The sequence below is a fragment of the Nematostella vectensis genome, chromosome 5 (assembly GCF_932526225.1).
Source record: "Nematostella vectensis chromosome 5, jaNemVect1.1, whole genome shotgun sequence".
NCBI lineage: Eukaryota > Metazoa > Cnidaria > Anthozoa > Actiniaria > Edwardsiidae > Nematostella > Nematostella vectensis.
The window spans coordinates 15,885,207-15,912,174 of NC_064038.1; the positions used below are offsets into that span (position 1 = coordinate 15,885,207).

The 26,968-nt window shown below is 39.6% G+C and overlaps 3 protein-coding genes and 1 pseudogene across 6 annotated transcripts; 2 read left to right on the forward strand and 2 right to left on the reverse strand.

The window, feature by feature from the left end:
- Positions 1–108: 108 nt before the first annotated feature.
- LOC5510392 (spindle and kinetochore-associated protein 1) lies at positions 109–11,187 on the forward strand. 2 transcript variants are annotated; one of them, XM_001630792.3, is made up of 7 exons: positions 110–231; positions 865–989; positions 1,667–1,764; positions 9,228–9,353; positions 9,845–9,980; positions 10,245–10,278; positions 10,737–11,187. In XM_001630792.3, the coding sequence occupies exons 1-7, from the start codon at positions 150–152 to the stop codon at positions 10,886–10,888; spliced, it is 753 nt and encodes a 250-aa protein (XP_001630842.3). In that variant the 5' UTR covers positions 110–149; the 3' UTR covers positions 10,889–11,187. The 2 variants fall into 2 exon arrangements, with proteins under 2 accessions (XP_032235415.2, XP_001630842.3); XM_032379524.2 differs by lacking the exon at positions 9,228–9,353 and having other exon boundaries at positions 109–231.
- Positions 2,158–5,402, forward strand: LOC125563049 (annotated as a pseudogene).
- LOC5510393 (anoctamin-8) lies at positions 11,048–21,528 on the reverse strand. 3 transcript variants are annotated; one of them, XM_048727733.1, is made up of 15 exons: positions 21,391–21,528; positions 18,740–18,784; positions 18,083–18,318; positions 17,176–17,404; positions 16,830–16,946; positions 16,165–16,454; positions 15,199–15,478; positions 14,439–14,494; positions 13,923–13,997; positions 13,540–13,758; positions 12,945–13,136; positions 12,743–12,874; positions 12,370–12,480; positions 11,331–12,296; positions 11,048–11,282 (listed from the first exon to the last, which is right to left on the reverse strand). In XM_048727733.1, the coding sequence occupies exons 1-14, from the start codon at positions 21,452–21,454 to the stop codon at positions 12,228–12,230; spliced, it is 2,115 nt and encodes a 704-aa protein (XP_048583690.1). In that variant the 5' UTR covers positions 21,455–21,528; the 3' UTR covers positions 11,048–11,282; positions 11,331–12,227. The 3 variants fall into 3 exon arrangements, with proteins under 3 accessions (XP_048583690.1, XP_048583692.1, XP_048583691.1); XM_048727735.1 differs by lacking the exon at positions 21,391–21,528 and adding an exon at positions 19,607–19,752; XM_048727734.1 differs by having other exon boundaries at positions 11,048–12,296.
- A 2,008-nt stretch (positions 21,529–23,536) lies between these two features.
- LOC5510394 (uncharacterized protein C9orf85 homolog) lies at positions 23,537–26,966 on the reverse strand. The gene is made up of 4 exons (XM_001630821.3): positions 26,647–26,966; positions 25,956–26,069; positions 25,276–25,358; positions 23,537–23,990 (listed from the first exon to the last, which is right to left on the reverse strand). Exons 1-4 carry the CDS (start codon positions 26,850–26,852, stop codon positions 23,860–23,862), a joined length of 534 nt encoding a protein of 177 aa, XP_001630871.2. The 5' UTR covers positions 26,853–26,966; the 3' UTR covers positions 23,537–23,859.
- Positions 26,967–26,968: the final 2 nt, after the last annotated feature.

Here is a 26,968-nt window from a genome sequence, read left to right on the forward strand (position 1 = left end):
GCCAGCTGCGCCAAAATCCTACTACTTAAAAGAATAACAACTGAACACACACAGCCGGTTTTTTTTCTTTAGCATATGGTATACCTGTGGCATACCCGAGCCCGCCATGTATTTGACCAGCGGGGTTACTTTTGGCGCTCAAATCCAAAATGGCTTCGTTGGATGAAATCTTCGAAACTTTTGCAGCAAAAACATCTAACCTAAAACGATGCATGGATATCCGAAATGCAGGTAAAGTCGTCCGGGCTTCATTTTCTTTCTCTCTTTGTACAGCTTTCCATTTCAAACCTATGTCCTTGGCTTCCGATTTTATTATTTTGCTAAGACATATAGGATTTGTCTCACTTATCCCACCTGGTTTTCTTCCCTAAACTGGGTCTGTTATTTTAGATATTTTATCATGGTAAGGGTCGGGGTGTGAAGACCCTTCATACATAGCTGTTTAACCCAACTTGGACATAAATCTTGTGAAATCGGATAAAATCGGAGTAAATATATAAAAACAAAATATGTAATGTAAATATGTAAAAAAAAAAAATAACGAAAAAAAGAAAACAAAAAAAACAAGAGAGCCAATGCGGGTGAAGACAAAGAACGTATGAACATTCTTACAAAAATTAGGCTTATGATAAGGCCCAAAATCGTGTGACAGAGTAGACAGCTATGCTTGATGACATTTCTCATTGGCTTTTTCGAAATGTTTACGGTGTCCAAGCCGAATCTGATTGGTCAAAGTTGTTCAGCATAGCCCTCTTCCTGTGTCCTCAATGTAATAAATTTCAAATTTTTCATTAACAAGATTTTTGGCCAAGCATTGCTTGACAATAAACTAAAATAAGCTTCCATCATGTTGATATTGTGTAGCGAAATCGCCCGCATGCATGTGTGACCTTCACGCCATAGACAGGGAGATGGGCTACCTGGAGCAAGGGCTGCAAGAGCTCAGAAGCATTGTTGATGAAGAAAAAAGGAAGCTGGGACAGGCTAGGGTATTATTATCTTAATGTTTTCCTCTAGTAAGAGACCTTAAAACCTTATAAAAGTAAATTAAAACCCTTGCTTGATTATAATTGGTTGATATTGATTAACAACGACTAATCGAAAGAAACACAAGATCATCAGCTATTTACATACATTGTTTGAAATCCATTTACAGGTGCATAGCTAGGCAGCCAAAATGGGTTTTTTGACACATTTGCTTCCTTTCTTGGTTATCAAAAAGTAGCATTTTTCTATAAAAGATCTACTACATCTTTGACAGAGGAAACATACATGATAATATATAATGATTATCCCCAAATTCTGTTGTTACTGTATTCAACCCTCTGGTCCCTAATCTATTGTTTAAAGGCCTGGCTAAATTAGAAGATTTGTTGTGTGTGGTATGTAGCATGAAGCAAGTTTAGTTGTTTTGTTACTGCCAAAAAATAGTGTGTGATAAATTTTGTCACATGTAACACAAGAAAGTTTCTATGCCAGACATTTTTGTGTTGCAAAAACAATATATGGCACGCTGTTATGTTTTCTTTCGGGGGGTGGCTAAACTAGGAGATGTCTCCTTTACCAGACCTTAACTACAAAGCTTTCTTGACGACAGGGCTATTTCACTTCTGAACATAATAACAATATGTCTGCAATTTATGACTGTACACGCCTTCCATTTAAGGCCTTAAAGGATGTCACTGACAGATATAAAGACTGGTTGCAGCATGCAGCTAATAACCTACCGCGTCACCTACCAGGTCAAACAATCAAGGATTGCAGGTAATAACCTACCGCGTCACCTACCAGGTCAAACAATCAAGGATTGCAGGTAATAACCTACCGCGTCACCTACCAGGTCAAACAATCAAGGATTGCAGGTAATAACCTACCGCGTCACCTACCAGGTCAAACAATCAAGGATTGCAGGTAATAACTACCAGGTCACCTACCAGGTCAAACAATCAAGGATTGCAGCTAATAACCTACAGTACCACATCACCTACCAGGTCAAACAATCAGGGATTGCAGGTAATAACCTACCGCGTCACCTACCAGGTCAAACAATCAAGGATTGCAGGTAATAACCTACCCCGTCACCTACCAGGTCAAACAATCAAGGATTGCAGGTAATAACCTACCACGTCAAACAATCAAGGATTGCAGGTAATAACCTACCAGGTCAAACAATCGAGAATTGCAGGTAATAACCTACCGCGTCACCTACCAGGTCAAACGACGAAAGATTGCAGGTAATTGGACCTGCAAACATGACAGGGTTGTCACTTCTCGCTCTACTTTAGAAAAACTTAAGAAATGCAAGGGGTGGACCATTTCGTTTTTGAGGCATGGGGAAGGTATTTTTATTTAGCAGGGGCCGGTTCCTGAAAAGAGGATTAGCTTATGCCCGGATTAAGCGCTATTCTAGGCATAAATCCACTATGCTAGGCATAGCTATTCCGGGTATAAATATCGGTTCCTGAAAGCACAAGTTATGCAGGGAATAGCTATTCCCAGCATAAATGTTTAATCCCTAGATTAGCGAGTGGAAAACCAGTTTTGGCGGGAAAATACGGCAACGCGCGCGCGTTTTTTTCTTTTTATTTGCGGGAAACCTGTGTAAACAAACGTTGACTTCCTCGGAAAATTTCCAAAAGGCACGCTTAAAAAACAACTAAAAATGTCACAAAATAGCACCGTGGAGGATACAAAACCAGACAAGCGAAAGCGAAAGCCAAATTTTTCTCAAAGAGAGTTAAACGTCATCACCGAGAGCGTTGAGGCCAAAAAAGACATATTGCAGTCTAAGTTTACTAACAACCTTACAAACCAAATGAAGCAGAAAGTGTGGTTGGACATCACCGCAAAGGTGAATGCCGTGGGTGTGGCTTACCGCACTGTGGAAGAGGTCAGGGTTAAATGGAAGGCGCTGTTCAGCGTGGCAAAAAAGAATACTCCGTTGCCAAGAAGGGAAAGCGACAGACTGGCGGGGGTCCGCCGCCGAAGGAGCCCTCCGAAATAAGCAAGCAAATAGTGGAGGTTTATGACAACACGCCGGGGTTCTCCGGGATCGAAGGAGGGTTCGAGACAGGTATTATTTGTGTTTTGAATATTATTCATATTCATGATACAGTCATGTGATTATGTCACGTTACTCTACGCGCAACGCCTGTCGGAATTTCACACAGCCATGTTTGTATAACATTACAAACGGGGGTAGAACGAAGCAAAATCTCCAAACATCAAAAAGAAAATCTAATATATCGCCTGTCTATGTAAGACTTACGTCCCGAAAGATAAGTATTCCTCTGCTAATAGTTGAACACGTATTATAATCCTTAAAAGCATTAAGTGAAGTCATCTGTTTATGCAGGGGTATAGGAACTTTTTGGCAAAACACAGTAACAAGTGGTTTTCTCTACTGCGAAATTAACGGTTCATTCTACCTCACCAGTTCATCCGAACGAAAAATATTTTCCTTTTAATTCTCAGCATAACTATAATCAAATACAACAACTGATAAACATTTGGGTGTTTGTTTTAGAACACTGTTGACTTATGTCAACTACTAACAATAGATATTACATAATTCTACATACCGAAGCATGACTTGTCATGCTACTCTGACATAACCTTACATAACGACATAACGACACACCTTCGAAAAAAAATGAAGATTAATTTCTCTTGTTCTACCAGTTTTGCTGTTGATTGTAGTGTTTAGATAAGTTAATGCCAATCATGTAGTTTGAGCTATCCTTATATGAAGTCCCTTTTTGTATTTTGACATGAAGGCCTCAACTTCAGGCGATATTTCCAAACATATCTTATCAAAAGACCAGTCCTTAAATTGAAATTGGTTGATAACCTCAATGAATTGATATCGATTGGATTGGAAGTTCGATAATAATTTATACTCAAACAACCCTGCATTAGTCTGTCAAATATATCGATTACATCAGGAATTTTCAAAAGATAGACTTCTAATTGTGCCACAAATCGAAAGCTTCACTTGAGAAACCCTTTCACTTGCTGTATTATATGAAACATTTTCTCACCCTGATTTCGCATTTTGCAAGGAGTTTCCTAATTATATAAGCATATAGTGAAGCACCGAACTTCCCTCCTTGCACCTATAGTCTTGCCAACAAAACCTGTGATCTTCGGAATTCCAAAAACATGAAGCACTAAATATTTGACAATCCAGGCACGTAGCTAGAATTGCTGGAGGGAAACTGTGCAATGGTGATTCCTAAGAGAAATACATCTTTACACACTCTTTTTTCTACAAAGACCTTTTTTTTAAGAATGCTGTGTCGTATTTTGTCTGTATGGAATGTGTAGTTTATTCAGTCATCAATAAAGAAATCAATATTTCTTGACTGTCTCAATTGAAAAATCGATAAATATCAATTGACCTCCAATTTTTTTGCTATTGATTATGATTGATTGCCGATGCATTTAGTTAATTTTGTCGACTAGAATCAATTAATGTAGATTATTGGTTCTATCGATTGAACACACCGGGCATGAATAAAGCAAATAACTACCTGCAGACAGCTATTCATGATTTTCCTTGTTGCTGTTGTCTGACTTGATTTAAAGCACAACCAGTAAGGCTGGAACGCCTGAGCAGAATGTTTATTGTCTTGTGATGAATCAGAAGTGAGAATTCAACAGACTCGTACTACTATTTGTTGAAAAAAAAATGCATTCCATGCATTTCTGCTTTTCACGGTTTTACTGGTGACGCTGTAAATGCATTTCTCTCTAAATTCAATGTGTGTGCTACTCTGATGTCTTACTTTATTACTGTAGGAGAAAATATCTACCAAGAACTGCTGGAAACATCAGAAGATGTAGTGGGTGATGAGTTCCCCACAATTGCATTTGATGATATTGTAGAAGAGCCGACTATTGCTGTCCTTGCTGAAGCCCCTGTCCCTAAGAGTAACAAGAGAAAGAAAAGGTACACTGCAGATGATTTACTTACCCTGCAGTGTGAAACTCTCCAACTGCAGAAAGAGTATATAATAATGAAGAAGGAGAAATTAGCTCAAGAGTTAAGGGTCTTGAAAATGTCTAATTCTCAAGACCTTTAACTCTTTAGATTTTTTTACAAGCTGTTTGGAATAGTATTCTTAGGGTTTGGGATATAGGCTCTGAGCAATGATGTCATGCTTGAGGCTATTTCGGGCAAGTTAGCCATGTTTGGATTTCAAAGAGATTCAGTGCATTGCTTTCGGCTAGTGAAAATTGTAATCTGGATTTCTTTTTTTATGTTTTAAAATAATGTTGACGGATCTAGTCAGAATGGCATGGCAATGAAAATCAAACAAGCAAGTGTAAATATAAAGCAAAGTCTCCAAGAGAGTGAAGTCTACAAGACACTTCACAGGATGACATCTTCCATTTAAAAATAATGAATAAAAGCCTTAAAAAATACTTCAAAAACAATGACAATTATACGTAAACTGTACAGTCAACAAGAATATCTGAAGTCATTTTAAAACATATTTTTTGGCTAGCATTGAATCTAGAACTCTTCGGGCTTACTTTGTGTCATGATCGGTGCAGATAAAAGTTATCATAAATGTTCAAATCGCAGGCAAAGTCAATGCAAACTCTCAATGTATACTCTAGAATAATTTGAGAGCCAAATACCTTCATGACACAGTGAGAAATTAGGGTTTGAAGTGGTAGCAAGCTTATCTTTTACTCGAAAGCCATATTTTGCCACAAAAATGCCCACAGCACATGTTCAGTCAAAATATCTGCTCTTTGCTTGATACATGCCTTTTACACTTCCAAACAAAATCTAAAGACAGCGGCCGTAGCGCACATGACGTCACATGCTCAGAGCCGTGACAACTGGAAGATTAGGGTTTAGGGAGTAGAGTCTGTACTCAAATCTAATCAAAAGATAAGGTAACCTTACAGAGTCATTCCTGGGCCAGCTGTGAATTTGCTACTGACATTTGAACTAGGATAATTCAAACTCCCTGTTAACTCAAAGTGAGTTTGTTTTGGTTTTAGATTAGCTCTAATCTGAGCAACATCCTAAAAGTAATTCAAAATTCAATGGTTTGAAAATCAATGAATATTAATTTGCCATTACTCTTGGTGAAAAATCATGATCAGAACACTATGCTATTTTGACAAAGAAGTGTTGCCTTTTTTATCGATTATTGATAGCCAATTTCTTGGGATGTTTGAACCTAGTATTTTTGGACTTGCACACATTTGCAGCAGTTTTACAGTATTTAAAGTTTTGACACGATAGTACAGCTTACCATGGTCCCCAACTTCCAACTCCCTTACACATGCCGGCAAGAATCCTTAGTGAGTATTGCATTTGAAAATGCAATCTTTTTTCAAAGCTTTTGATGGAATTTGCAGATAGAATTTCATCTTTTATTAATAATGTATTAAGCCTAACGCCATAAATCGACTGTAAATTTGCAGGTGTCGCCTGAGTTTTATCTAATTTATATTTTGTCTGTTTCTTTTTTTTGAAAAGAAAAGGAAAAATGGTCTTTTTGTCAATTTCCCTCCATTGTAATTCATATTCTTTAGAAATTTACAATCTTATAGTCTTAAATTTACAATCTTTAAAATCTTATAGTACCCAATCTTTCAGTCATATGGGTATTTTTTTTATTATAAGAAGCTTTCTTTGACATACAAACTTGTAAAAGTAGTCCATCATTCTAATAAAGTATTGAATACATTAAAAAAATATTAAAAATAATTCTGGCAAATGTACTCCCTGATCCTTAGCCCATCCTCTGGTCCCTCATAGGGGGGTACCTCTGGCTGATCATCCTCAAAGACAACCCCACGGGGAGGATTATAAACATCATTTCTTATAATAGCAATGTTGTGCAAAACCGCACAAGCCCCTATTAGCAGGGTTGCCTTTGAGAGATCCACCCTGATCTCTGTATGCATGAGATGGAATCTCCGCTTAAATATGCCAAATGTCTGTTCAATCTTCACCCTTGTCTTTCCCAGTGCTTCATTGTAGGCCTCTTGTTTTGGGGATTCAGGGTGAGGAAAAGGGGTCATTAAAAAGGCCTTGCATCCATACCCACTATCAACAATTAGAACACCATCTTCGACGCTCTTGTGCTCCAGCTGCAGCTTGTCGTGTATTCCACTGTCTTGAAAAATGAAAGAATCATGGGCATTTCCAGGCCATTTGGCTACAACATTGGTGAATAGCCCTAAGAGTGGAAAAAAAAAATAAAAATATTTATTACAAAAGATATTTTTCATTTGTTTGATGAGATGACAGAAAACAAATATTGTAAAAGATAGTTCATTTGAAAGTATTCTTTGATCGTGGATAATTAATACATCAGTATAAAATACAGTAGCTGTGATTATTTGTTTGAGAAAATTCAGTTCTTAATTTAGAAAGGGTGGACCTATTAGGGAGAATGTGGATCTGATTTACTTACAGGGGACTGATATACCCCCAAAAAGTTCACTAATTGGTCCCACCCCAACCCCCCACAACCACTACCCTTGTTTATTATGAATCTTTACTCACCTTTGTTGTCACAAATGGCTTGAACGTTGATTGAATGGAATCCTTTCCTATTTACGAAGTCGTTCTCGTTCCTGGGAGGTCCTTGAATGCGAACATGAGTGCCGTCGATGCAGCCTATCACTCCAGGAAACCCTTTTTTTGCGAAAAACGCCTCTTTGATTTGTCTTTTTTCCTCGTCGCTAGGCCAAGCAATGAATTCTTCTTTGTTGGCAACAAGTGCTTTTGAAACGTCAGTAATACACCGTGATACTGTAGACTTTGGAAGTCCAAATGTGTCCCCTATAACCTCAAGAAAATTACCTGAGACAAAGTACCGAAGAGCAACAAGAACTTGCAAGGTCGGACTCAGTGCATGGTTTCGCTTTGTGCTCCTCGCTAATTGTGGTGAAAGTAAGTCCGCAATATAGCGAATAGAATCGCTATTGAAACGGAACCTCGACTTTACATTTTTATCATTATAGTAATCATCTAATTCTGTACGGAAATGACGAAACCGACGCGGTTGAGCAGGCCTTCCTGCAAGATTACCAAACAATAACATGTCCGCCATTTTGTTTGTTGCTCGACTTTTATTCCCGGATTAGCGAGTTATACCCTCCTCGCTAGGTGGTATAAAGTTATGCCGATTTTATGCCTAGATTAGCGCTATTCCCGCTTTCAGGAACGCGATTTAATCCTGGTTTAAATTTATGCCCAGATTAGAGCAGATTTATGCCTGGATTAGCGCTAATCCCCTTTTCAGGAACCGGCCCCAGGAGTTTAATTTTCACTGAGCTATGTAACTATTTAGCAAGAGTTATTTCTGTTGTCTGCTTTTTTTTCTTGGATCAAACAATGTAGGTTTTTTAGACCTTGTAAAGAGGCACTCAAGATTATTTTTCAAAAAAGGTCCTCCCTCTCCCCCTCCCCCCTCCACTCGGGACAAGTCGATTATGCTAGCAAAAAAGCAATTCTCAGCATATTTTGCATCTTGCAGACTAAAAAATGATAAAATCAACCTCATATATCCCTTATAAATAAATATATCATTTAAATGTAAAAGTAATATCACTTGTATTTCATTACTGTTATTCTCATAACAGTTATTATTATTATTGTTGTTGTTGTTGTTGTTGTTATTATATTTGTATTTTATTTTTTTATTTTTCTTTGGGGGGGGGGGGGGGGGAGGGGGGAAGCTGTGGATGAAGGCAGGGGTGGGAAAGATCCGGAACAGGAAGCCTAGGAAAAACTTCTTCAAAGTCCCACTCTTGCTCTTGGGAAACTGTGCAGTTGTTGCTGATCTTTTATTGTTTTTCCCATTTTTGTCAAGCATAATGTTTGAAATAGTAAGCATAATGTTTGAAATAGTAAGCATAATTTGCTTGCTACTAGCATATTATGCCAGTTTTACTAGCATAATCGACTCGTCCCTACCCTCCATTCGGCTCCTAAAACATTTTGGCATTCTTATGATGCATGGGGGATTTTGTTGAGTTGATAAGCAAACAGCATGCTGGGAAGAGTTAGCCATGTTAAATTGCGTCCCTAAAAATCGTCACAGCATGCTGCCCAGTTATCCATTCGGCCCAATCCCTTGTGCAATGTTAGAATGGCAATGGTAAAATGAAATCTACTAATTGTTACATTACTGCCACACTACAGATGACATACATACACGCTTATTTAAATTGCTACTGATCTCTTGAAGTGCACCAAAGAGCAAGTGTGAGGTTACCAGTGGGCCTACAACTAAAAAGTATGTGAAGAAAGCAAGAACACAAAGCTTTCCCAGAATTGACTATCTCACAGTGGACGAGTTTAAGAATATACCAAAGTAAGAGCAGCTTTCGCTTTCATGTTGTATGTAATGCTTTTGTACTAAACTGCAAGAATTTCCAAGTAGCTGACTCAATTTAAAATCAAAGCTTTAGTGGTTGGAAGCTTGTGCTTAAAGGTTTTGAGATCTTTTAATATAATTTAATATAATTTCTCGGGGTTTTCATTAAGTTTCAGAGTTGGCAGTTGAGATTGATGAGTGGGGGGTGAAAGTTATTTTATTTTATATAGTTCAATTCAAACTTCAATCAATTTGCCCTGTGGAAAATAGTCAGTTCTGCCAGCAGCCATGGCCTTATGTAATCCCTGATTTCTCTTGACTGTGTAGCCATGTTACTGTGTCAATTAATAATAACTTTTTGAGTTCATTTTGAGGCTGTAATAATGAGGCAGAAATTTTAGCCTAACAGGTTCTCATAACAGGTTCTCATAAGTTAGGTTCTCCTGTATACACAGGTTTTTACTGTCTAAAAGTGTATTACCTTCCAGGTACAGCAGAGGTCGTATGACCTATGACCAAGTAAACAAGGCCATAGATGAGATACACAAAGTTGTTGACAGTAAATACAAGATTGTCAACCTTCCTAGGTCATCCATGGGAGAATCAGTCATGAATAAATACAAGGTACTGTACCTTTTTGCAAATAAAAGAACTGCAGTTGCTGTGGTTATCAGAGCTAGAATGTAACCTTAAAGTTTTAACAAAGCTATAGATTTTGATGTGAAGTTGGTACCAGCACTACCCTCTGATTTAGCCATATTGTATATCACAGAATAGGGGACAGAATGAATAAATAGATAAACAAATCAATGAACGAATAAGTAAAAAAAAAATAAATAAATGCATGTTAATGTTATTGATGATTGATCTGCATTATGTTTCTGACAGGCATTCAAAGAGGCTGAATGTAAAGAAACCGATGGTAGGGATAACCTGCAACATACATCTTGCACACCATCCATAGTAACGGAATACATTAGGGATCTCTTGAAGTAAAAACAAAAATTCCAAAAATCTGAGAAAATCTTGATAGAGGTGTACCCCCTCCCCCTGTTTAAACTGTTTTTTTTTTAATTACTTTTCTTATGATACAAAGCACAACATCATATGATATGATAGTCACAGCATTTTTTATTATATTTCGGCACAATATTAACAAGAAAACTAAGAAACAAAAACATGGATCATCGATTTTCTTTTCGATTTTCCAATTTTCTTTTTTTTTCGAGTTGACCCTTGACCCCCCTTCCCTTTCGGATTTTTTTAAACTCTAGAAGATCCCTAAAACACTGCTGCACGCATGCTATGTGTGCACATACTCTAATCACAAACTTAGCCAAACCAGAACGCGCACTTTACGAGCGTTGTATTTCCTTGCAGGTCTGTACTTCTTTGTAGAAGATGACATCAAATCATACTCTGGCCTGAAGATGGATGCCAAGGGGCGTGCACTGCTCACGGTGCTCCGTCTTTCTGGTCGGATTACGGAGGTGCGAACCGAAGGCTTGCTTAGATATGCGCTCAAGGACTAAACGGATCCTATGTCTTTGTGGTCGGATTAAGAAAGCGCGGGCTGATGGCTTGCTTAGATATGCGCTCAAGGACTAAACGGTTGCTATGCTTTTGTGGTCGGATTAAGGAGGCGCGGGCTGGTGGCTTGCTTAGATATGAAATGGCAAGGATCGACATTGTCTGGTGCAAATTTTTATTGGTGCATCCCCTAATATTTGAAACAAACAGGGCTCAAGGCCTGTCAGTAGAACATGTCATGTAAATATATGAATTTAACAGTATCTTGTATCTAGGAATATAAAGTTTAAAAAGCACATCAGTTATTGTCTTGATGTCTTGCTTGCGTCTGTCTCTCTGCTTTATGGCGTCCTTCTGTACTGTACAAAGCTGTCCTGGTTCTTCTAGATAACTTGTCTTTAAACTTTTGTATGGCTGACATCGTGTCGTTTTTCCGCTTATGACCATTTACTAAGTTATGTTTGGCATTTACATCTTTATACCTAAATTATATCTATCTACTGTACATCTGTTATTGTCGTAAAGAATTGAAATATTTATTGCCCCTTGTGTTTTTTTAAATCAATTCTTGTCTTTTTTTGTCATTCAACATACACATTCGCTATGCTAGTTTTGTTTGTCTGTTCAAGTAAGAGATCTCTTCAAGTTGATTTTTCAACCCCCTTCTCGGGGCATATAAATCTCCTTTGCTAGTTTTGCTTTTTCCCTAAGTCTTAAGGCTTCGGTGATCGCTACACTCACGCATGCCTCGAAAGACAGATTTTTAAAGTAAATTTTGTATCCTTTTTGCTATAATATCCAGCATTTGTACAGCCCTAATCAGCGATACCCTTATTATATGGATAAATATCGAAATATGTTTCCAAAGTCAGTCGATAGAAATGGATGCGCTTGCACTTGGAAGTCAATTGACATGGATGTGCTTGCACTCGACAGTCGATGGACATGGATGCGCTGGCAGTTGATGGACATGGATGCGCTTGCAATTGGCAGTCGGTGGGCATGGATGCTCTTGCACTTGGCAGTCGATGGACATGGATGCGCTTGCACTTGGTATTTTGCTAGGATGACAATGCGGCTCTAACTCGAAACTTAGATTTGCGTAAAACAATTGCACCAAAATCATGCTGTGCAATCGCAAAAACTGCGCTACTTTGTGACTTCTACAGCTTTTGTCTATCTACAAACATTAATTGGTTAATGAAAAAATCGTTCTTCATCCTTTTGGCGTTGAAGGCCTATTCAATATTTGTTATTCCTTCACTTTCTATAGGTCAAGTCTCCACTTTTCCTTGGCCCCATCCTCTGTGGCCCAGTTTCTAGTCTTTCAGTACCAGTCTCTCACACCGAAGTGTTGTTTTCCTCGGGGCTCACGCTGCTCTGGGGAGGGGAGTTTGGGGAATTGCCTCCCTGTAAGAAAGATTCTGTTTGTTAAAAGAAGGATGATATGTCTAACATGTGCATCATGAGAAAGTTGGGTTACCTTGAGAGCCTCGCGTCGCTTGAACTCCACTTTGGCGATCTCGTTCTCCACCCATTCAGGGATATCTGGGATGGCATAAGCCACGGCGAACTTGATGCCGAGTACAAGATGCTAAAGACAGAAAGGTATTCAATGCGGCGTACAGTTAATGAGAACGACTGTTTGGCTCGAACGAGTACCGAACGAGTTAAAAATAAAAAACATCTTTTCCCGTGCAAAATCAACCGAGTGACGTCATAGCGTATTGCACTTTATCCTAGTTCTTTTTTGTGTAGTAGTAGTGTCTTTTATTTACAAATATTTGACAAATCCTCAAGTTGCTACAAAACAACAAATAGCCAAACCTCAGCAACGTATAAGGGACTTGACTTACCTCCAGGACTACGATGAGGATGATACGCTCAGTGACTGTCATTCCAGGGAACATCCGCTGAACTGAGCCGCCCATACCCAGCAGAGCCAGGTTCACCATGACAGCAACCACACCCATAACCTCCATAGCGTCCTGTGAATAAAACGCGTAATAAAATTGTGAGCAATGTGTAAACTGTACAGCCTTTCCCTGCCCCTCGTACCTGCCAAGTGCCGATGTTCTCCACGCGCTCTCCGAATGGCCGTCGTAGGTTGGTGCATAGTTTGAATGCGTCGCTTCGGATCTCGATGACGTTGTTGGCTAGAGCGCACAAAGCGGCCAGCGGGAAGGCGGACGAGAACAGAACAACGTATCCGAACTGGATAAACATCTCAAGGTAGTCCTCGAACGTGTCCTAGGGAAAACACGTGGTTAACTCGCAACGAAGTGACCAGAACCACGGAATCACGTGACCAGCTCAATGAATTGAGATCGGGACAGTAAAGACGTCATCAAATCATGATGTTATGTGATTAGGACAATGGCAACACGTGATCAGCTGGCAATACGTGTCTAGGATTGTCATGAAATTACGTGATCAGCTTGCAAATATATATGACGAGAACCATGAAAACACGTGATCAGCTTGCGATGTGTGACGAAAACCATGAAAACACGTGATCAGCTTGCGATGATATGCGACAAGGACAATTAGAACTCGTCATCAACTTGCGATGTGTGTCTAGGACCATGGAAGCACGTGATCAACTTGCTATGGTATATGTGATCAAGACTAAGAACGCGTGTTAAGGGCATACCTCGTACTCCGGCATGTTGCTTTCTATCTCCGCCTGATGCATGAGAGGAGTATCCAGCTCGGATGGCTTGTCTTTCTCTCCTTTCTCCTCCTTTTCCTTCTTGGCCTTTGCCGCTTGCTTCTTCATCTTCCACTCCTTTACCTTCTGCTTTACGAAGGGCACAAGTGCTTCCTTGACGTTACCGACAACTTGCTTGGTGATGAGCAAGGCACCGAGGGTCTGCGAAGAAAGACATTGAGAGGTTCCATTTGATAAGATATTCCATTTGATAAGATGTTTCATTTGATAAGATGTTCCATTGGATATAATTAAACCGAAAGAGCGTCCAAGATTGTTGCTTCAAACATGTTTTCTTGAGCTCCTGAGCAGGGAGGTTCACTTACGTTTTTTAGTCGGGTCAGATCCTGGATGTAGAAGGCGATGTAGAACAATGACAGGTACGCGTTGAAGAACTGGAACTACAATCAAGAAATCAAAGGAAACATCAGGGGGCTCTGGACGAAGGCAATATTCACTTGGAGGGGATATGTTACCACATACCCCCCCCCCCCCCCTTATCATGCTTACTTGTCTAAATCGTAATACGCTTACCCCTAACATTTTACATATTACTTGCTTCAGAGCCGATTGAAATGTATGCTTTGTACAATACAATACAATACAATACAATACAATACAATACAATACAATACAATACAATACAATACAATACAATACAATACAATACAATACAATACAATACAATACAATACACAAATACAATAATCCTTGTTTATCGAGGGTAGCATATTAACCGAATTTACAGTTTTCTAACATATGGCCCTCGTAAGCATTGTAAGCACTTTGTGTGATAAAGAGTAAAATGTCGGCAAGTTTGGCCTTCTTTGAGTATAACTCACCGAAACCAGCTTGATGATCAGGTGGTTTTCGTACGTCTCCTGAAGACGATAGTTTTCTGAAAATGAACGTTGATGGCTTCTTGCATAAGTTTTCCTCAATTATCAATCAGTAATTTTACTTTATGAGCCCGTTTTGTCTTTTAAGCATTTCAAATATAACTGATTGTCTGTTCTTGGATCATCAGTTGTAGGCAGCCTGAGTCGTGGACAGCCTGTGTCGTTAGCAGCCTGAGTCGTAAGCAGCCTGAGTCGTGAGCAGCCTGAGTCGTGAGCGTTGATAAAGTGAATACTGTCACAGGAGCCCCCCCCCCCCCCCATCCTGAGATGAAGGATATGTAACAAAAACTAAAGATGCCTCCTCTAGAGAAGCAAACGAAGTTAGAGAGGTTAACAGTTCAAACGTTTGATGCCTCGTGAAACTAGGAGTTTTCACGTAGTTGTTGGTTGGGAGGAACGACTGAAATGTATCAGACCGAAACGCATTCCACGTACATCTAATGAATCCTCAATCCAATTTTATAGTTTTTCTGCTGTCTTTAACCATGTTATCGTCATGGAGCTGATAAAACTTGAAGACCAGCGCCGTACCGCACTAAAGGCCGGGTTGTACCCCCATTAAAGTGATGAGGAAAAGATCAATAGGGACGTAGCTGTGCCCCACAAATTATTCGTTATGTCTCTGTATCGTGCCTGTATTTACAGGCCCGTTATGAAGAACATGATAAAGATGTTGACGAAGCAATTATGCCGTTTTCCCTACCTTTGTCGTTAAGTTTATAGGCGAGTTTCTTATAGTTATCATCAAGCATGCCGATACAGACAGCCAGAGCGATCTTAGGCGCAAACTTGAGCGGTTTTGGTGGGTTATCCATCATGTCCACCCACCGCTGGAACTCAAAGCAACACAGCATGCTGATAACGACAACACCCAACGATCCAATGATGGCAGGGAGCGACACGCAGTACCGGAAAATGTTCCTCTTGATTGACGGGTAATGGGGCTCCATTTGGCCGGTGATTTCGCTGGGTTTGAATTCACCCTGGTAAAACAATAAACGGAAAGGTTAATTATTTGGCAAAAATACCAGGGGTATTGAAGCAAACGTATTGCATAAACATTAGAGAAAGATAAGACTGAAAAGATTGTCCGATATCTAGGGGAGGTCTTTTTTACCTTCATGAAAGGACGTTCGCTATCGTGATCGTGGCCACTAATACAAAGTTTTAATAGAGCTAGCCAATCAGTATCGAGAATCACGGTTTTGTTTAACAGGAAGTCCATAACAGGAGGATTCCGTGGCGCTTCTGTGCATACCCAAGCATTTTTTGCTTTGCTTGTTGGCGTGTCGCGCTGTGAGAGCTTCCGATTGCAGACATATCTAAAGTACTTTAAACGCAGTGTAACCCCAGTGTAACCTAAAGAAGTTCTACGACCCTAGTCAGCTTGAAATATATCTGAGAAATGTCATATATGTTATTATCCTTGCATATAATGAAAAGAAAACAGTTCCCTTTTTTTGTCCTATCGCCCCAAAATGGGCCTTGGATCCTAAAGGGACTTTGAAGGCGAATCAAAATACAAAGTTGTTCGATCTTACTCGGAAAAAGGACCCTTGATGGGCCTCGGATCCTTGAGAGTCTCTGGGGGCATATCTTAGTAATTCTTTTTTAAATTACCCCCAAATGGACCTTAGATCGTTAAGGCCTTTGAGGCCTTCGTTCTTACCCTGAAAAGGGGCCTTGGATCCTTGAGGGCTTCTGATGGCATATCCAGTGTTCCCCAGCGGTACGCTAACTCGGCGCTCTTACGCTTCCAGGCTTCAAGGTACAGCGTTGCCCAAACAATATTGAATATGTTGAATGCCAGCACACACCAGTCACGTGTCACCTCGCCGCGCATGCTCAGTACGAAGGTAACGATTCCGAGGATTGCGGGCGCAATAAGCCACTTGGTGTACATTCCAAGCCAAGCAAAGTACATGGCAATCTTTACACCGAAGTACTCGCAAATGTCATCTGGGGACATGGAAATATATGAAGATTGATAATGAGACGTAAGCCATGATGTTTTTGAATACTTTTACTATGAAATACAGTAACGAATTAAGCCTAGGTTTGTTTCTGGCTCAATTGATCGGGCACTAAGAGCATTTCCATTTAGCTCCTCTTAAAAGTGGATTTTTACAGACGTTTAATGACTGCAGATATGGATCATAACCTTCACTCAAAACTTAAAAATAAAAACTTTTTTGCTTTAGTTTTCTAGATAAATAATTGATATAATGCATTGAATACATTTTCTCATTCACTAAATTAACTAAAACTTTAATCAATTTTGATAGAGACTCTTAGACATGCAACTGTAAATAAAAGAAAAAAAAATCCTCTCACCGAGCGGCTGCTTCTTGAAAAAGGCTTGTACCCAGGACTTGCGCAGCTTTGCCAGGTCGTCATGGTTATGCAGCGGAAACATCTTTTCGATCACACCCTCCGCCATAAGCCTGGGAACTAACATTTGTTATGAAATTTTAGAAAAAGATGGCGGAAAAAAGAAGACGTTTATTGCTAAATTTCGGTATGTTGCTTTGCTATAAAAAATGATATTGGTGAACTTTTATCATATATTTTTATTACATTAGACTTCTCTATCCTTTCGTCTTTTTGAGGCACTCTGCAAATTTCCGGAGAGTAAAGCTGAACAATTCACGTAATGTGATATCCCCGAAGTTTTTCTTACCTATCTGCATGCCTTCGCAGAATGTAATCTTCCCGAGCTCGTCGCCGTCCACCGCCCGCAACCCGTTCACCATCTCGAGAATCATGCTCTGTCGATCCCCGGATGTAAAGAATGCTGTGGGATCATCGTGTTTCTCGAACAGCTCCTTGTCCTCCATCTTGAATTCCACCATTCCTCCACCGATCAGCTTTTTCCTCAGACCAAGCTCTTCAGCTTGTCGAAGGAATGTCTGGGAAGCAGCAAAAAAGACTGGTTGTTAGACCCCGTTTAAACAACACCTACATCAACATAACTAGTTCCCTTACAGGCCCGTACCAGGATTTCTCTTGGAAGGGTCCGAAATACGAAGTCGACCTAATTGTTCCGGTGGGGCCTATGAGGGGGGGGGGGGGGGGGGGGGGGGGGGTGGTCTCCGATAAAAATCTGACCGCCCAAGAAAAAAAAATGATCTAGCTTATGCTTTAATGTAGTTAGTCAAATAGCACGTCTATTGAGAACCAAAAGTGGACCTTCGGCCGTTATGGTAGGGTGCGTTTGCACCTGGAGCCTACCCCTATATGCTCTGTGTTCACACCAGAAAATGTTGGCAAACTTGTTTTTTGTATACCGCCCAACCTAGCGGAAAATAGCGCCAGTATATTATTGCTCGGCCAGAAGTGTTGGCATTTTTTGTCAACTTTTACGTATTAATAGAAATTAATTGTAATGTATCTCATTACTTTGTATATGGCTTACCAAAACTGGTAGTCGAACCTGCCAAATTCGTCCTTAATAAGACCTGGAGTCTTCCTTGAAGAATTCTTATTAGTAGTCGACTACTTTTTAACTGAGTTAAACCCTATTTATTCTCTCTGGTTCTCTGGTAAAGGAACAAGACTATTTTTGGGTATTTTGGTTGATTTATTACCTCGTATGACGCAGTTAGATAGAAGCCGTAGACCGGAGAGTTAGCCATCTGCCGGACATGAACTTCGATATCCGGGACCCGCGCCCGCAATCTGGACAGCAGCCACATAACGACATAGTCCTCCGTGTCCTTGGGGAAGGTGATGATGACGTCACATGTCTTGGAAGGCGTGGAGCTCTCCCACAGCTTAGAGGACAGCACGAACTTACCGGCCTTTTTGAAGCCGCGGCCTGAAACTAGAGCAAAAACCCTCAGCAACATTTCCATACCACTGCCCTAACAAGATTTTATTCAGTTTGTCCCTCATGGAATAATCTTAAAGCATGGTATAACCAAATGCGTAAACCGTGCTTACGGGCTAGCTGTGTTACAACCCGAACTATCCACACTGGTGACAACACCTTGTGGGCGCATGCGCAGATTATAATCCGCAATTTTGTTCCCAGAGCCCGGGTACTTTTGTGCTAGCGGCACGATTTAAGTTACGTGGGACCTGGGAACGAGATTTGCACAAAAGCTGACTTAGGGAACCTTTTTCAAACTATGACACAAGGACCTGCAAAGGCGATGCACGGAAAGCGTCCGCTTTAACAAGTATAAAAGTTGATATTTTCTAGGTAATGCGCGAAAAGACAAGAGCATCTGCGTTTATAGTACCTTCGCCTTCATCCTTTTTGAAGATATCAGCAGCTGCTGTCTTCACTGGAAATAGATATGATCAATCGTTAGCATGTTTTTCGCACCTTATCCTATTTCATAAAATCATTTCTTGATTCAAGGACGAAACAAAAGTGACCCTAAACATTCAACAAGATACATTTCCTTTGATACATTACTTTACAAAGCTGTTAATAGTTTTGAATGTAGCGTTTTCTTCCTCCAGTATTTTTTTATAACAGTTTACAGATACGGTGCCACAGCCAGTAATTTAAATTGGAAACTATAGGTTATAGAAACCGGAGCAAAAGTTAAACCGATGTACACGATAAACTTGGTGTGCTATGGAATTCCGAAAGAGTTGTTTGTCATTTTACGGGTAGGTCCATTCAGGGTAGATAATATTTTATGGGCGAAGTCTTTAGATGCCATTTTATTGCCATTTCAAAAATAGGACAAAGAAATCTTTGTAAGTGGAGTGTACTGGTTGACATAGTAATAAGAAATTGTAATTGCATAATTAAGCAAAAACGTAACTAAACGGTTAAATTAAAACCACGGTAACTACAACTATCCAGAAAAGTAAGTAGAAAATAAACCGCATAAGTTATGCATGACTCGGCATAGCACACTGTATGGTTAAAACTTGATTCTTGCTAATTGTTGCTTCCAATAAAAGTTGAGGTTCGTTGTGATTTTGCGCGTACTTGGCGTAAATGCCTCGGAGTGGTTTATCTTTATGTTACACACTTTATCTTACGAAAAGTTTGCTGTTCCATAGCGGATATCTAAGAACAGGTACCAGTAGAAGCTGCAAGGACAGGCCAAGCGTACAATTAAAGGTCTCATGTTAAAGTGCGAATTTACCTTGAGAACTCGTCCTCTTTTCCGGAATAGGCATTTTGACGAGAAGCAAAACTACTTTCCTAGCTTCCTCTTTGCAGCCTTCCGAGCAAAGACTTCTAAGCAGACAACTTAAACCGTTCCTTGAGGACGCGGACCGCAACGTGCTCTGATTGGTTGTTTTTTAATACCTTAATCGTGATTGGTCAGTTTAGCAGGTCCAACGGGTGGCTGTTTACTGGGAAAAATCCAGGATTTTCCTCATTAAAAAAAACTAATGGCATCTGAAAACAACAATCATTGCAAAAGAATATTTCCGACCGTAATATATTAAGTCATCAAGGAGCAAGAGGGCGCTTAACTCTATTTTCAAAAATCATAAAACAGAAAACAAAACGGAAACACTAAATGAAAAACAGCGAAATTCACAAGCGAGTGCGTAGAGTAAAGGAAACGGACAAAGAAATCAATGTTTAATGGCATCGCCTTCTCTTCAATAAAAGCATAATTTAATACTCTATTGTAACTTTCCTTTTTCTTTTTACGATTTATTGCAGATGTACCGCGATATGTTTTCCAGGTTACGTCTTTGTCCATGTCTATTACTTTTAGGTTTTCCGTTGGCCACGGTTTGCCAATAAAAAAAAAGATAGAAGGAACGGGACTGAAAAATAGCAAGTTTTTGTGTTGTTCGCTGCGCACCTAGTCGTCTGTCTTAGAGCGAGCTGCATTCCCTGCAATCATATTCTCTACCGTGTTTGTTTATCATACAGGAATCTTAAAAAGGTAATTACAGTGCTTGACAAAATCCCTGGACTATACACTTATTTTAAATATGCAATAAGGTTGCACTGGAGAATCGATTTGTCGTATCTTGCAGTGGGCCCGGTTCCTTGAAAGCAGGTTAGCGCTTATCAAATATGATTAAGGAAACATTTGATTGAATAACAACCTTATTTATCCCTGAGCTAGCGTTAACCTGCTTTTAGGAACCCGGCCCTGGTCTCAGCGTCTACAGGCCCACACACAAGAATTCACTTATTTGCCTCATCATTTATTTGATACCCATGTAGCACTGCGGGTTAAGACGCATGCCTTTCCAAGCGGATACAACCTTATGTGAAATATGTTCAAACAAAAGGTTGACGCTAATATCTTGGTATGTTGACCGGGGGTACGCAGGTGGAGCCTACCCCCCCCATTTCTTATTGTGAAATATCTTCAATTATTTTGCTTTTTCCATATGTTATATAGGCCTGCGCATCCCCCCCCCCCGCTACACGCCTGTTCTTCGGTTGTTATAGACCAGAATCAGAACATAGGGTTTAACAATCCCTGCTACACGAGGACTAAATGCGCAGATGCGCAATTAATGGCGTAGCTACCCTCATGTTTTATCTTACTCGAGTATAGGTTATCCTACATTTTTTTACACCAAGTTCTACAATCGTATTATGTGTCGCAATGTGATAACTTCTCGGTAACTGGATTAGGAGGGGGATTTATCATGAAATTATAGGTTTGGTTCGTTTCAGCTTCAAATGACCCTGCAGTCGATTTAAATTATTCTAATTTTTGTTTTTTTATAGTTATAACAATTTTGCCCTTACAATAATTCCGAGTAAGGAAGAAACGATTAAAGTACAAATCTTTGATTTTCATTGACTTAAGTTTGACTTTTGGTCACAACGATGCAACAAGTTCGGCTGAATATATATATGTTTTTCAATTTCCGAGCTACAGTTTATACCTTCATATAAAGAAATAATAATAATCTGTTTTCTAAAACATAAATTTCAATCTCCTACCCAGTGTCCATATCTGTTGGTGTCGTTCCCTTGTGGTGTCTAAAAAAACACGGGCCTTTTTCATCACCGCGTAAACATATTACGATAAGCCACTATTATTTCTGTTCCATCAGATTTCGTCCAAGTAAGTCTATGTTTGAATATATATATTTTAATGTCATGTTTGTGTAGGCTGTGTTTGGATGCATAAGATTATTTAAAAATCAAGTTTCCCAGCTACCACAAAGCCACTTAGACATCCAATTATGACAGATTTGAATTTAAATGTTAATGAGCATTTATTTAAGAAAAAAGAGTAATTACTGATCGCATAGTGGGAAGTGGTCCGTAATAATAATGATCTAAGAAATATATGGCTGGCTTGTGCCGACGCGCGCTACCGTGACCACCAATGCCATCACCATGAAAGAAACCCTTTTGATTAGCACGAAGTGTATGACTAGAGGGATCCCGTCGTACTTGCACTCTAGCAGGCGTCTCGAGTGTTTTGGGCCTTTTATTGGGGAACAAGGGCTTTTATCGATTCAGGGCTCCCTCAACAAAGGGAGCGTGGCATACAAAAAAGCTCCCTACCCTACTTAGGTTTGATCTACGCCATGCGCGAGCAAAATGCGCAGATCGCTCCGATTGTGTCGGCAGGGATTTTATTTTTTTTGTCCCCCAAAGGAAGCCCAATTCATTCAAATATTGAAAGTAAGAAAAAAACAAACAAACAAACAAACAAACAAAAAAAAAAACACTCGAGATGCCTGCGAAGGCGGCTACTTTAACTCAAGCATTTCTTTGCCTCTCTGGATGGCTAGTTTAGTTTATGTCAATCAGTAAGTCTCTCCCTTTTTCATCGGGTTTTTGAAATTTAAATTGCTTTCACAAATCTGTCAAGTGGACCCAAATCGTCCCATGACAGTTAATCAAAGCCTCGTCTACAGGCGCCTTTTATTGGAAAAAATTGGCTTTTATCGATTTCGGGTTTCCTCCGACGTGAGCATGCCGCTTTTCATAGGAAGCGAAATGTTTTAAAGTTATTTTTTGGCATGTTTGTTTTCGGTGAATAAAAGACCTATCATATCATGAGATCATGCCGGGGTGTACACACGACTACATGAGGAAATTCAAAACCCACATAATATTGCTTTCAACAAAAGCCACATCCTCTTAATATTTTGCATCGGTAGTAGAAGGGTTGTTCGAGTGTATTACTCAGTGTGCTTTTGTCATTCCATCTTCTCGGCCAAACCGGCTGCCTAAAATGTGTCGGTAAATATTCGCTCGTGTGAACAAGGATTTCTTGGTGAAATACATGTTTTGTTGTCAAATGAATAATAATTTTTAGGGGTGATGTTTACCGGAAACGAGATTTATAGTGTCAGAGTCATGTGTCGAACCCGCAAAATGTTTGTGTGATGGAAGGTCAAAAGTTTGGTTGATCTGAGGAAAGCGGGCCATAGAAAGCTGTACTATGTTTATGCTGTATTCCTTTCAGTAGCAATTTAAGGTTGTGTATTTGTTTTGGACTCTGTTTATGGGTTTTACGCCGGGCAATGTAATAAATAGAAGTATTGTGTTGGAATTTAATATTTTTTAAGTCACGTTGTTTAGAAATCGAGTCGCTGTTAACCCTTAATTATGCTTCAAGAATTACTAGTATTTCTTCTGCTTTCCCTTTGTCCATTACCGCAATTCCTTGGGGTTGATTTCGGGGACTCCTCGGTATCGTTTCGGGTCCGAGGATCAGTTGGGGTACTTTTGGGGATCATTTCGGGTCCTGGGATCGTTTCGGGTCCTGGGATCATTTCGGGTCCTGTACAGCTCTGGCTCGGCATTTTTGTTTTGCTATGCCTTTGTAACATTTTCCGTTCTCACCAAGTCACCTTCAATCTAGAACTGCAATCCCTTTGTCGATATTCTCATGGGATGTGAAGCACGCAAACAAACGCACACGACAGGACAAAGGGACAAAGGTAAGGCCTGGGACAAAGGTAAGGCCTGGGACAAAGGTAGGGCTTAGGACAAAGGTAAGGCCTGGGACAAAGGTAAGGCCTGGGACAAAGGTAAGGCCTGGGACAAAGGTAAGGCCTGGGACAAAGGTAAGGCCTGATAGTGTTACATAAAAGTGTTACATGTATAAAGCGATTGAACAATAAAATATGTTATATATATATATTTTTAAACTATTTGTATCATTTTTATCTGCACTCTATGTCAAAACCAGGTACCTCCCCCCCCCCCTTTCGAAATGGGTCAGTACGCAGCTCTTAGAAGCTGCAATTTGATTGGGCAAATGAACAATATCCGCACCTCGACACAAAGAACGAGAAGAATAGAGACAAAAGAACTTCTTTGTAGAACAAAGATAATAGGAGACAAAGCCGCTGCGTACTGCGTACCCAATCCCCCCCAAGGATTACTTTATACTAGCGAAGGGCCTAGAATGAATACTGATTGCTGAATAACTGAATTACAGATCTGTCAGCTTTCACATTCATCATTAAGTTGGTCATGATCTTCCATCATATCGTCATCACTGTCATCATCTTGTGTACTGCTAACAGAAGCTCCACCGCTCCCTTCTCCTTTTTCCAGGTGTCTAAAAAACGTCCCTGGAATAAGCAAATCGCTATCACTGACAGGAACAAGACAAGTTCCAAGAGTGGAACTCTCAATTTGGAGCAAGTGTCAAGTGACCCCTCTGTGGTGACATAAACATTTAAAAGTTAATTATTTCTGAATTTGTTGTCCTAATCCTCCGAGGGTATTACAAAACTGACCAGGTGCAATATTTTTTCAGTAAATTATGAAACTATTTAACGTCTGATTTGTCGAATTGTGGACACAATGCTGCTAACTTTATTTAACCATAATTTCATAGCAACTGCTATCACTTGGACTCTAGGCACCAAACCCTTTATGCCTTGCAGTTATGATCATATTTGCTTTTAGAGGCTTGACTGGCAGAAAACGCATAGTATACCCGATCCATCACACAAAAATGTATTTGCATTGTAAACTTATGGTTAGGTAACTTTAGATATGTGATTGTGCACAGCATACCATCAAGTGCAAAACAGAGACATTTAGTCTTTAGTTAGATCAGATAATTCTAAGAGCCATTTCGCTTTCTATTACTCAAATGCTACCCTGGGTACCAGAGTCTCCAGTTTGTTTACCATGTGCCCTGTACTGACTATGAGGAGCGAAGCGACAAGCCTCTGGACGCATTTCTTCAATCAATGTTTTTTAGAGCTGATTGGCTGGTTGGTTATAATCCCCTGATGGCAGTTTGTGATTTGTCTATTCATAACATGTGATCTTGAAACTCACAAAACCGTATTTTTTTCCTGAAGTTTCTCACAACAGCTATGGTGCCGCCGATATAAATAACGAAGGACATGTATAGATAATGCTCTTTCGGGAACACTCAAATTGCAATTTCTGCATATAGAAGCTTTTAAGGCTAAACAGCATAAGGCTGTTGTTGGATTTTTGGAGGAAAGGACGTGTTTGTGGCACTGCCAACAGGATGGGGGAAGTCTTTGTGCTTTCAAGTTCTACCAGCGCTGTGCTCAGCAATCAACTAGTGGCTGTCTTTCAAGAAAAGATATTAAAATGTGGATACTTGATTGAAGAAATGTTAACATTGCTTGTTACGGCTCTTGTTGTTGGAGTGAAGCTCGAGCCTCTGGTACCTAGGGTGCCCAAATGAGGTGCAATAAGGAGGCGAAACAATGTGGTGGAGGTGGGCCTTGCTTTGACTGCTCATGCCTTATCATGCTGACCTCATCACCCCGGGTTCCGGGGTACCACTATATTTAGTGGCTATAAAAACAATAATTAGAACAAAAGCATTATTCTGTTTAAGACTCATAATATAAATAAGCCCCTTACTTCTCTGCCTTTCACTCAATGTCCTTAGTTCCTGTTGGAGTTTGGCATCTTGGGCTGCTTGCTCCTCAGCAGATATCCCTGGTCTGAAATGATTAATTATCAAACTGAATAGAAGCCTTTTGATGTACAGTAGATTGGCAATAAATCGAGGTTCCATTTTAATACCAGGCGAACTCGGTTATTAAATGTAAAGAATGTAAACAAGCTCCTCAGTTTTTATTATGGTTTCAAATATGCACTCTGGTATGTAGCCTATATTGATAGAGGGTCTCTACTGTAGAAATGCATCATGAAAAAGAGGTGAATTACAAAGACAGAATGGCAAAGTATCATGTACAGTAAGAGATGGGTGGAGTGCTTAAGCTAATGTCTCCCCTTTCTACACAGCTCATATATCAGTTTTTTACAGTTTAAAACTGGTCAGGTTAGTCATAATTTTTTAAGTAATGCTTTGACTGGTAAAATTCTGGAAGGGAGGAACAACCCACGTGCATATTGTACAGTATGTTCAAAAATGTTTTTACCTAATGTAATCATGCAGTAGTCAAACACAATGGGTTAAGGGATAAAGAGCTGTTGAGTGTATATACTGCAGAGGAAAATATAACAAAGGTATATAAAGGGTATAGAAATGTGGGGAATGAAAAGAAAAAGTGACATTATCCATATAATTTTCTTACTTTGTTACTACTTCTTCATTTTTCCCACATTTCTCACAAACACCTGCAGCCTGTGCACATGGCGTACACAGTGTGTGGTAGGCATGTTTGATAGTTTTCTGTTTACACTTGACACTGAAAAATAAAACACGCTATTATATGTACACCATTAGGGACAAATGCTGGGGAAAAAGCTTGATAAATTTTGGCCTTAAAATATCCTCAAAGTTTCAGCTCACCACTCAAAATATTGACAAACACTGACAAAAATTGTTTTGCTTGGAGTAAAAATTGCCAATACAGACCTATTAACACTGAAACCCCTGCTTTCATGGACTCCTTGTAATAATCCAAACTTTCCCTATGGACACATTTCCAGTTATTTCCACTAAATGTACAGTATGCGAAAATTGAGCCAAGTTGCAGTATTCTTCATGACATGCATCCGTGGATTATTTGAGGGGAGACAAATAAAATGAGATCTATTTTGATTTATATATGAGTAAAAGTGGTTCAAGCGCTTGATTCAAGTACAGCATACACATTCAAATTCAAAACCTTTATGCTTACTATTGAATTGCTGAGACAGTGTTGTATACTTAATATGTATGACCACGTGCAAATTGTAAACATTTAAAAAACTGATAATATTCATAAACACATCAATCAGATCAGCACTATGAGAAGCAGTAATCAACACGCTAAGTCTCACCATGTTTTAGGGGCTGTGAGCGGCTTGTATTTTTTGTATTTTCTCTTCCAGTCTATGGTTTCTTGACATCTAGCGCAGACTCCAGATATGGTAAATCCGTTAATTTGTTTTTGTTTTAAGGTACTATCGTGGAGATTATTCTTGAAAGCTGATGTGTTCTGGAACTTTTGGGCTCTTTTAGAATTGTTTCCCTTCCTCGTACTCATACTTTTCAAATCAAGTGTTTTTTAGCTGTGATAAAAACAAAACTATACTATAACATTCAATTTGGGATCAGCGGCTCATGTCAAATTATTTGAGCACTATAACCACGCGCCTGTTT

Bases quoted from the DNA above. Each gene is read 5' to 3' on its own strand.
- LOC5510393 (XM_048727733.1), bottom strand. From the start codon at position 21,454: ATGAAAAAGGCCCGTGTTTTTTTAGACACCACAAGGGAACGACACCAA. The intron at 14,495-15,198 runs GTAGGGAAAACG...GTTCATTTTCAG, and splicing joins CTATAAACTTAACGACAAAG to AAAACTATCGTCTTCAGGAG. The intron at 13,998-14,438 runs GTGAGTTATACT...TCTTGATTGTAG, and splicing joins TGATCATCAAGCTGGTTTCG to TTCCAGTTCTTCAACGCGTA.
- LOC5510392 (XM_001630792.3), top strand. From the start codon at position 150: ATGGCTTCGTTGGATGAAATCTTCGAAACTTTTGCAGCAAAAACATCT. The intron at 232-864 runs GTAAAGTCGTCC...GATATTGTGTAG, and splicing joins CATGGATATCCGAAATGCAG to CGAAATCGCCCGCATGCATG. The intron at 990-1,666 runs GTATTATTATCT...CTTCCATTTAAG, and splicing joins GGAAGCTGGGACAGGCTAGG to GCCTTAAAGGATGTCACTGA.
- LOC5510394 (XM_001630821.3), bottom strand. From the start codon at position 26,852: ATGAGTACGAGGAAGGGAAACAATTCTAAAAGAGCCCAAAAGTTCCAG. The intron at 25,359-25,955 runs GTAAGAAAATTA...TAATCATTTCAG, and splicing joins AATGAAGAAGTAGTAACAAA to ACCAGGGATATCTGCTGAGG. The intron at 23,991-25,275 runs GTAAGGGGCTTA...TGCTTATTCCAG, and splicing joins ATTGAGTGAAAGGCAGAGAA to GGACGTTTTTTAGACACCTG.